This window comes from Macaca mulatta, chromosome 6, assembly GCF_049350105.2.
Source record: "Macaca mulatta isolate MMU2019108-1 chromosome 6, T2T-MMU8v2.0, whole genome shotgun sequence".
NCBI classification, from domain to species: domain Eukaryota; kingdom Metazoa; phylum Chordata; class Mammalia; order Primates; family Cercopithecidae; genus Macaca; species Macaca mulatta.
In genome coordinates, this window is record NC_133411.1 from 35,885,957 (window position 1) to 35,896,841 (window position 10,885).

The 10,885-nt window shown below is 41.2% G+C and overlaps 1 protein-coding gene across 13 annotated transcripts in view; it reads left to right on the plus strand.

Annotated features, from left to right (window-relative positions):
- The window catches only part of RAI14 (retinoic acid induced 14), a 174,247-nt gene extending 164,024 nt beyond the window's left edge, over positions 1-10,223 (plus strand). For all 13 annotated transcript variants that reach the window (XM_078004647.1, XM_078004650.1, XM_015139828.3 and 10 more), the window contains 4 exons: positions 763-2,298; positions 4,118-4,267; positions 7,348-7,413; positions 8,298-10,223. In XM_078004647.1, coding sequence (XP_077860773.1) covers positions 763-2,298; positions 4,118-4,267; positions 7,348-7,413; positions 8,298-8,375 — 1,830 coding nt within the window. In that variant the 3' untranslated portion in view covers positions 8,376-10,223. The remainder of the gene's footprint in view (positions 1-762; positions 2,299-4,117; positions 4,268-7,347; positions 7,414-8,297) is intronic.
- The last annotated feature ends 662 nt before the right edge of the window (positions 10,224-10,885 follow it).

Here is a 10,885-nt window from a genome sequence, read left to right on the forward strand (position 1 = left end):
TTTTAAATGTGTACATTAGTTTCTTTTTAAATATTAGCTTTAAGTATCTTATAGTTTCAGATTATTTGTTTCATGAGAGTGTTATTCATTAACTCTTTCTGTAAATTATTCAACTGGTAAATTATATATGATTATACACATAGTATGATCAGTATTTAAAATTCTATATGTTTAATTATATAAATAAAACGTAAACAAAATTTATAGAAAAATTCTATATAAAATATACTATATACATAGAATGAGACGTATAATTTTATATATAAAATTTTATATTTTGATTTTATCTATACATTAAAATTTTATATTTTAAATTATATGTGTGTATGTGTACACATATATATAATATTATCCATTCATTTAGTAAAGTTGATCACTTAACAGGTTTAAGAGCTTGATAAGAAATGGCTGTACCAAAAAATAATAAGAAGAAATAGCTATACTATATATCCATTACCCCTCTTGACAAGCAGAATGATAAAAGAAATGAAGGAAAATTTTGAATCGGAGGCTTTGTAGAGTAAACAATTTTATTGTTTTCAAAGTGACACAAATCATCTGTCCCAATAGAACCCAAAGCAAGCTTTGTGTCATTAGTCCCACTCATGTCCCAGAACATCTTTTTTCATGGCATGAGAATACACAGGCAAAGTGATCATGCTATTCTCCCATACCAAAGTTGCAGATTTACTCCTCTCATTCTAGTTGCTGGCTTAGCTAACCACCCCTTTGGTATTATTTAATTCTTGCTTTTTTTCCTAGGCCAAATCACCCAAGGAGGCAGAAGCAGACCTAAGCTTTGACTCATATCATTCCACCCAAACTGACTTGGGCCCATCCCTGGGGAAACCTGGTGAAACCTCTCCCCCAGACTCCAAATCATCTCCACCTGTCTTAATACATGCTTTAGGTAAATCCACGACTGACAGTGACGTCAGAATTCAGCAACTGCAAGAGATTTTGCAAGATTTACAGAAGAGATTAGAGAGCTCTGAGGCAGAGAGAAAACAGCTACAGGTTGAACTCCAGTCCCGAAGGGCAGAACTGGTATGCTTAAACAACACTGAGATTTCCGAGAACAGCTCTGACCTCAGCCAGAAACTTAAAGAAACTCAGAGCAAATATGAGGAGGCTATGAAAGAAGTCCTTAGTGTGCAGAAGCAGATGAAACTGGGTCTTGTCTCGCCTGAGAGCATGGATAATTATTCACATCTCCACGAGCTGAGGGTCACGGAAGAGGAAATAAATGTGCTCAAGCAGGATCTGCAGAATGCATTAGAAGAAAGTGAAAGAAATAAAGAGAAAGTAAGAGAGTTAGAGGAAAAGCTGGTAGAGAGGGAGAAAGGTACAGTGATTAAGCCACCTGTGGAAGAGTACGAGGAAATGAAAAGTTCATATTGCTCTGTTATTGAGAACATGAATAAGGAGAAAGCATTTTTGTTTGAGAAATACCAAGAGGCCCAAGAAGAAATCATGAAATTAAAAGATACACTAAAAAGTCAGATGACACAGGAAGCCAGTGATGAAGCTGAGGACATGAAAGAAGCCATGAATAGGATGATAGATGAACTCAACAAACAGGTGAGCGAGCTGTCACAGCTGTACAAAGAAGCCCAGGCTGAACTGGAGGATTACAGGAAGAGGAAATCTCTAGAGGATATCACAGCTGAATATATCCATAAAGCAGAGCATGAGAAACTGATGCAATTGACAAACGTGTCCAGGGCTAAAGCAGAAGATGCACTGTCCGAAATGAAGTCTCAGTATTCAAAAGTGTTGAACGAGTTGACCCAGCTCAAACAACTGGTCGATGCACAGAAAGAGAACTCTGTCTCTATCACAGAACATTTGCAAGTGATAACCACGCTGCGGACTGCAGCAAAAGAGATGGAAGAAAAAATAAGCAATCTTAAGGAACACCTTGCAAGCAAGGAAGTGGAAGTAGCAAAGCTGGAGAAACAACTCTTAGAAGAGAAAGCTGCTATGACTGATGCAATGGTACCCCGGTCTTCCTATGAAAAGCTCCAGTCATCCTTAGAGAGTGAAGTGAGTGTGTTGGCATCGAAATTAAAGGAATCAGTGAAAGAGAAAGAGAAGGTCCATTCAGAGGTTGCCCAGATTAGAAGTGAGGTCTCACAGGTGAAAAGAGAAAAGGAAAATATTCAGACTCTCTTGAAATCCAAAGAGCAAGAAGTAAATGAACTTCTGCAAAAATTCCAGCAAGCTCAGGAAGAACTTGCAGAAATGAAAAGATATTCTGAGAGCTCTTCAAAACTGGAGGAAGATAAGGATAAAAAGGTTGGTGAAACTGCATTGCTGTTGGGTTTCTAGCAATAAGTCTTAGTCTCTTTGGCTTTTACTACATTAAATACTTCTAGTGTTGGCACTAAACTGGAGTGAATGCTCAGAGACTCTGCACATGAACTTTATCTGTCCCCAAAGCCACATTAAGAATAGTTTGTTGGATCGGCCAGATGTGGTGGCTCACGCCTATAATCCCAACACTTTGGGAGGCTGAGGTGGGCAGATCACTTGAGGTCAGGAGTTTGAGACCATCCTGGCCAACATGGTGAAACCACATCTCTACTAAAAATACAAAAGTTAGCTGGGTGTGGTGGTACATGCCTGTAATCCCAGCTACTAGGGAGGCTGAGGCAGGAGAATTACTTGAACCTCAGGAGGTGGAGGTTGCAGTGAGCCAAGATCAGGCCACTGCACTCCAGCCTGGGCAACAGAGTAAGACTTCATCTCAAAAAGAATAGTTTGTTGGGTATTTATATTTTAAAAACACATCTGCTGGGCATAGTGGCTTACTCCTCTAATTCCAGCAGTTTGGGAGGCCATAATGGGAGGATGGCTTGAGACCAGCCTCAGCAACATAGTGAGACCCCATCTGTACAAAAAATTTAAAAATTAGCCAGGCATGGTGGTGCGAGCATGTAGTCCCAGCCACTTAAGAGGCTAAGGCAGGAAAATCACTAGAGCGCTAGAAGTCAAGGTTGTCATGAGCCATATCAACGCCACTGCACTCTAACCTGGGCAACAGAGTAAGACCCTGCCTCAAAAAATAATAAATAAGCAAACATCAATCTTTGGCCACTTCTCCTTATACTAAAGCATTTTCACATATGTGATGCATATTTGTCCTTCAAAAATCATTTTACAGAAGCTTTGGCAGTGTTGGGGATCAGAAGTGAACTTGCAAACTGAAAAGTATTTGTGATCCACCTCAAACTTCAAGTTCTTTTTTTGGATTCAGAACAGATTCCTCCATAATGTGAAACTAAAATACTCCTAGACTTAATCCTGCTCCCCTAAGGTCCATCAGCTTCCCCTCAAGTCAGCGTAAAAGCTACCCTCACTGGCCCCTCCTTTGACAGGTATATAGGAGAGGAAGAGGAATGTGGCGATCCAGCAGTTTAAGATGGCACTGGACACAGGAGATGGTGCTGGTCATGCTGCTGGAGGAAGGAGGGAAGCAAAGGGAAAGTTCGGGGGGATAGTTCCACACCTCAATCAGCTCTGCATCGCTAGTCCCCTGTCTCAGAGGTTCCGAATGGCATTCATTAGAGACTACTTATCTTTATTCTTTTGTAATGAGTGTTTCAAAAGAGCTTTACCAGCCAGGGAAACAGGGATTAGCGAGTGGTGGGGGTACGGTGGGGAGTTACTTGTGTTTACTTTAAAGAAAGATGTCCAGAGATAGCAGGCTTCCTAGGCCTTATTCCTGATCGCCCATGTCAGCAGTATTGGATGAAATATAGCTGTCTCCAAATAAAGCCTAAAATCCTAATTCTGATTTTTTTTTCAATCATACCCCTTTTAAAATAGGAAACCAACATCACAGCTTTTGTTACCACCATCACCAAAACATAATATGTAATTCAAGGGCCTTTATCTGAACCTAATGGATGCAATGGGCTTTGTTAGTTTGCCTGATTTTGTTATCTGTTTCATTTTATGAGTTTTTTTATTTAAATGTATTAAAAGGGAATTGTTCCAAAGTCTTAAGTCCCAGAGACCAAAAGAGATGACTATGTTTGAGGCTTAGAAATATATGAAATTTTGCTTTGCAGACATGTTACTGCCTGTTAATACCATTTTCCTTTGTTCCTAGATAAACGAGATGTCAAAGGAAGTCACCAAATTGAAGGAGGCCCTGAACAGCCTCTCCCAGCTCTCCTACTCAACAAGCTCATCCAAAAGGCAGAGTCAGCAGCTGGAGGCACTGCAGCAGCAAGTCAAACAGCTCCAGAACCAGCTGGCGGTGAGCGGGCTTGCTTCTGCTGCCTGGTTTGGGGTGGAGGGCCTGGCAGATTCCGTACCATCTCAGCTGCTAGGGCAAGTGGGCATGAACAAAAAGATTCCCAGCCCAAAGGAATGTACTTCAATGAGCAGTTGACTGATTTCTTCAGTGAGGGCGAAAGAGGAAGCCACTGGTGGAATTCTCAGTCGTTATCAGCAATGCAATGGATCAGATATTCACTGCGAAGGAAAGAACCGACAGGACAGTGGGAGGAGACTACGTGCTCACTCATACCCTAACTTTTTGCCCCTTCTCCTTTTTCTGCAACATTCCTCATCTCTGGCAGTGGCAAGAGCTTTTTCTTGTTAGGGGCCAGGATCTCTAGTAGTTGCATCTCTATATATCTGAAGCTGCTTCTTGGCCCCTCTCCTTATTTCACCCAGGAAAGCCCTTCCTTATCTAAATTGGTTTCCTGGGTCCACTGTAACAAATCACCACAAATTTGTTTAAAACAACATGAGTGAATTATTTTATAGTTGCATTGAACAGAAGTCCAAAATCGCTTTCACTGGACTAACTTCAAGTTGTTGGCAGGGCTGGTTCCTCGCCTTTTCCAGTTACCAGAGGCCGCCTGCATTCCGTGGCTCATGGCCCCTTCCTCCATCTTCGAGGCACATCACTCCAGCATCTGCTCAGTCTTCCCATCTCCTCCTTCAGCCTTTGATTTTCTTGCCTCCCTCTTATAAGGACCCTTGTGATTACACCTAAAGCCTACCTAGATAATCCACGATAATCTCCCTCTCCATTTCAAAACCCTTAATTTCATCTGCAAGATGCCTTTTGCCATATAAAGTAACATTCACAGGTTCTGGGAATTAGGATGTGGACATCTTTCGAGAGCCATTATTTAGCTTACCACAGTATCTGTTAAGGTTTGAGTTGGCATGGGTACATTACGTTTTCTACCTAAAAACCAGAGTTAGTCTGTCCTGGACTGTCTCTAGCTTCCATATACAAACAGAACATGGATTTGATGATTTCTTCAGAATAGACCTAAATGTAGTGAGGTCAGGTTTCTGATAAAATGGCATTACAGACTTTTAGGTAAAGTGCTATTGGTTTATACAGTAATTCTTATAATTATGCAACATATATTTGAGCTCTTACTATACATCAGTATTATACATGGTGCTGATGATATAAAATGAATAAGACTCAGTCCCTGCCCTCATGGAGTTTATACTCTATATAAAGTTGTCAACAAAGAGATGCCCAGCATACCATGGGCATACAAAGGAAATGTGTCTACCCAATCTTGCTGAGTCATGAAAAGCTTCCTACGGGAGTTATACTTGTGCTGAGTCTTGAAGGCCTGAATAAGAATATGTTGTTACTCAGCAAGGACTGACACGTGGACTAGCTGGCTTTTGGGAACCTTGGTGAGAACCATTCCAGTGGAATGGGGAGGAGGGTAGAATCTGGACTGCAGTAGACTGGCTGCTAGAAAAGTGAGTAAGTAGATAGGTATCTGGTGGGGCTAAGCAGTCGCAGCAGGGGTTGGGGGAAGCCTGAAGCAAGTTTGCTGGAAAGATGGGAAGTGGTGATTAGGGTGAGGGATGCTTTCAGTTGAGATTTCAGAGGTGGTAATGACAGACGCAGGGCTACGGCCATGAGAGGAGTTGCTGAACCGAAGAGGAGCACGTTATTAAAGCTGAAGTTGAGGAACTGAGAGGTTCAGGTGTTAGATGGATTATTCGCACAGATATCGAAGCCAAGCAAATGATGACAGAAGCAGGGATAGAAAGGAAGACAGATCTAAAGATAAAATCATAAATAATTGAGTAGGGATTGCTGAAAGGTGGGGAGGGAACAACAAAGAGAAGTGCCAAATGTGCCTTCTTACGGTGTGAACTTAAAGGACGGGTTTTAAAGTGTCCCTTAATAAGAGGAAAGATACCTCATATTCTGACACTGATGGAGGGAAGGAAGAATGGGTATTATGGACTTTTGTACATTTTTGAAGTAATCCATATATGATGGTCTCAATTTTCATGATGTTCATCATGTTCTGAGAGGACAGGCTCTTAGAACAAGAGTTTCAGAGATAAAGACCCCTGAAACAGCCACTGAGAGGAACTGGAATAATAGCTCAACAAGGAGAAATAGAAGCATCAGCGGCTGTATTGAGGAACCACTGGAGACTGGGGCCACCAGCCTCTTTGCCTCCTTGGTACACTGAGAGCTAAGTAATTGAGCTCCCCAAGGATTATATAACACTGGCCATATAGTGGGTAATCAATAATTCCCTTAAAAATAATAGACTTTAAAATTAAATTGGTACATATTTGGTCATTGTAGAAAAGTTGAAAAATACAGAAAAGTCTTTAACAAGTTCCTATAAAAATTTTCCATAATTCAATAACTCTGAGATAATCACTTTTTACATTTGATGTATTTCCTTGCAATATTTACATTTAATGTAGCTGTATTTGCATAAGTATGTGTACATATATATACACACATGTATACACACATATATATAGACACACACACACATATATATATTTTATTTTTTTGAGACAGAGTTTTGTTCTGTCACCCATGCTGGAGTGCAGTGGCGCGACCTCGGCTCACTGCAACCTCTGCCTCCCAGGTTCAAGCGATTCTCCTGCCTCAGCATCCTGAGTAGCTGGGATTACAGGTACCGACTACTACGCCTGGCTAATTTTTGTATTTTTAGTAGAGACGGGGTTTCACCATGTTGGTCAGGCTGGTCTCGAACTCCTGACCTCAAGTGATCCGCCTACCTCAGCCTCCCAAAGTGCATATATTTTTAAAACCAAACGGGATTATAATAATTCCTTTTTATACAGTTTTTTCTAGAGTTGACATACCAAGACTCTTTTCCCTAAGATTATTGACAAGTATTCAGAAATACACAAGCCAGTAAGGTCACAACAATTTTAGAAACTTCCAATGCTAGCATAAAGTGGAGGGGACCACTTGGGGGAGCATTTGACTGCAGCTTTCTCATAGTTTTTTGTTTTTGTTCTTTAAAGATCTCCTAAGCTTATTAACAATGTGAAATATTCCCTTTCTAGGAATGCAAGAAACACCACCAGGAGGTCATATCAGTTTACAGAATGCATCTTCTGTATGCTGTGCAGGTATGGTTATGCCCCTTGAAGTCTCTGGACATCCTAAAGAAATATGGCAGCAGATGTTGACAGAACTCCCACATTTCACTAGTGGAATGAACAAGAATTAGAGGAGAATCCTTTCCACTGGAAAGCCCGAATATGCCTTTTGCATTGCTTTGGGTTCCGTGTCAGGAGCCTCGTGCCCTGTTTACCAGGAACAGCCCCATCTTTCAAGGCAGGGCTTCACTCTTTCACACAGGCTGGAGTGTAATGGCATCATCTTGCCTCACTGCAGCCTCAACCCACGGGCTCAAGTGATCCTCCCACCTTAGCCTCCAAAGTAGGTGGGATTACAGGCACCTACCACCGTACCTGGCTAATTTTTATATTTTTTGTAGAGGTGGGGCTTTGCCATGTTGCCCAGGCTGGTCTCAAACTCCTGAGCTCAAGCAATCCACCCACCTCGGCCTCCCAAAGTGCTGAGATTACAGGCGTGAGCCACCACGCCCTGCTGTCCCATCATTTATTGAGGAATGAGGGACAATGTGGTCCTCCATTGGGAGGACCGGGGCTTTATTTTCCAGCAATGCTGATCTCCTCAGAGTTACCTTGGCTCTATGATGCTTGGTGTTCTGGCTGCTGGACTCACATTTGCAACTGAGACCCCAGATAGCTTTTGCTGAGGGTTTTGGTAGACACTGCCACCTCATCTTCCAGCTGGATGAAGGCAGGATGCTTTCTTTGACTCAGTTTCTCATAGAAATTTGGGAAATGATAGGGCTGACATTCCTGTGAAAGATGGGGGAAAATACCCCAGATCTTCACTGCAGTCAGCCATCTCATTCCCCAGAGAAGAAAGTCCCATGGCTTAATTTAGGTTCTAATGAGTATCTTGTGTTTGAATATCCTAGGGCCAGATGGATGAAGATGTCCAGAAAGTACTGAAGCAAATCCTTACCATGTGTAAAAACCAGTCTCAAAAGAAGTAAAGTGGATTCCTTGGCAGGACACTGCCCCCCTTGTCATCCGTCTTTGTGTTAGATCCAGAGTTGGTGGCAGCCGCTGCCATTGTTCTCATGTGTGGTATGCACTGTGGCCTAGCGTAGCTTCTTCCCTTTCCAAAGGTTTCTGAGGACTCATCCCAGGAGAAGACTGCCTGCCTCAGAACTACTTAGAGACTTCAAACCAGCAGAGGTGAAAGTTCCCGTCATCCCTTCAGATTCCAGAGCTGGGATCAGCCACGCCCAGAGGTCTGGTCCTGATGCTGGCAGGGGGCCCCCTCCTCCATACCTGACCGGCTGAGTGGCTTCATCACCACCGAGTGATGTACTGAGGCCTCCTGCAGTGAATATGCTCCTTCCATTGCTGTACTTGGGCAGTGCCATTCAGCACATGAGAGCTCTTTTTGCCTTTGGCTTTCAATTCCAAAACATGATTTAATTTCTAACTAAATTAGTATGGCACTAGTTATGAAGTGTCTGCTTAAAACCCTTTATCATGGTATCGTGTGGATTTACAAACTCTAATTCCATGTTTTCTTCCCATCTGCCTTATATATCTCATCACCGTGCTTATCAATATTCAGTTTGATGAGCGCTATTAACTAAAATATGAAACTTAAAAACAAAAGCAAGTTGTCCTTAAAAGTTCTTTTTTTAAAGTAAATTGTTGACATATTGCAAATTTTCTATGCAAACTTGCCTCCTGCTGTTATCCGTGAAGCTCAGGAAATCCAAACATTTGTGTTTCAACAAGGGACAGTAAACTGTGTGTTTACAGCCAAAAGAAATGCCTCATAGTTCTTAACCTCAATTTTTGTAAAAGTATTTTTTTCTCTGTAATATTTTTATTGGCTCATAAAGATGTTTTCATATCTAAACCCCTAAATAAGTGAAATTACAGATTATATTAACAAAATACTTTTTAGGTAGCCATGCTTGAGACTTTTTAAAAATGTAACTTTTTCCTTAAAGTTTTCAGCTATAGCAAAAGGTAGTTATGTATGCCAGACCTTCTATGAGCTGCCACCAACACCCCAGAACTTTCAGCCATGGTGTCTTCAGAACTGTAGCGCATTTCTGAATCTAGCAAATCCTCTTTTTACCCGTTGAATGTTTTTGAATGCCCTGACTCTACCAGCGCCCATAAATGATCTCTGGAAGGACTGTTAGTAACAATCTGTTTTTCAACTTTGAAGCTAAAAACCCTGATATGGTAATATTATGGTGCATAGCAGAGGTCTCGGGAAAAAATATTTCTGTTCACTTTACTTTCAGGTTAAAAATGTTTCTAACATGCTTGCAGCTTCCCTTATGGCATTAGTCTTGTTGAGGGAGAGAGACAGAATCCAGGACTTTCCAAAGTATTTAACCGAAAGCAGGGCCTGCTCTGACAGGGCCCACGTCCTACAGGGCTGCCTGGGCTCAGTGGGTGCTTGGCTGTGCTGGATAATATGTTGATCTGTATTGGATGAGGACCAATGACAGCAAAGCAAAAATGGCTTTAAAGCTTGGTGTTACTTTTCTTAAGTTGTTTAATTATAGTTAAGCAATTTCAAAAATGCTCCAAAGAAATGTGAAAGGACCTTTTGTCACAGCACTTCAGAAAATACAAAACAGCCCCTTCTGCCCCCGCACAGAAATGCTGCAGAGTATATAAAACTTGAGACATTTTTGTAGGATGCCTGACGAGGTGTAGCCTTTTATCTTGTTTCCGGATGCGTATTTATTACGAGTACTCTGGTTAAATATTGAAAAGTTATATGCTGTAGTTTAGTATTTTGTCTTTGTAATTTACAGAAGTTATTGGAGAAAATAATAAACTTGTTTCATTTTGCATTTCTGGTGTTGATTTTTGGTGTATTCAGAAGCATCTCTGTATGGCTTCTGAAGATCAGTTCAACAGCATTTCAGTGTGATGGGTTTTCTAGCCTGTGCTATGCTCAGCTGGTGTGAGTTATCCGCACTGTTCCACACAAAGTCTCACATCATTTCCTTTTCCCAGCTCTTGGATTCACCCTGAGCTCTGCCCCGAGTATCAGCCACTTTGGGGCAGTTGAATCACAGTCGTTTAATCCACAATTCCTCTCATTTAATCTGCAGTCTTTTTAACTGTTTGGAAGCCTCCACTGGATTGTTTTCCCTCTTCCTTCTTGCTTTTTTTGAAAAAGTAAAACATACACATAGTAAAAAAAAAAAATCCAAATATATTTTCCTGCCCCATTACAAAGATAATTCAATTCATTCCTGACAAAACTCTTGTCAGGTGAATTCTGGCAAGGTTAAAATCATAATTAAAATTGTTACAGGTTAAAATCATAATTAAAATGACATGAAATAGGTACAATTACTTAAGGAGTTAGCATTGTTTCTCATACTCCAATGTTACAAGGCCATTTCCCTTCACTTACAACATGATTCCACCACCTCTACTTCAGTTTCATTGTGCCATCCTACTATATTACTGAAATTTTATTTCAAAGAAAGCATGTGTGTGATAC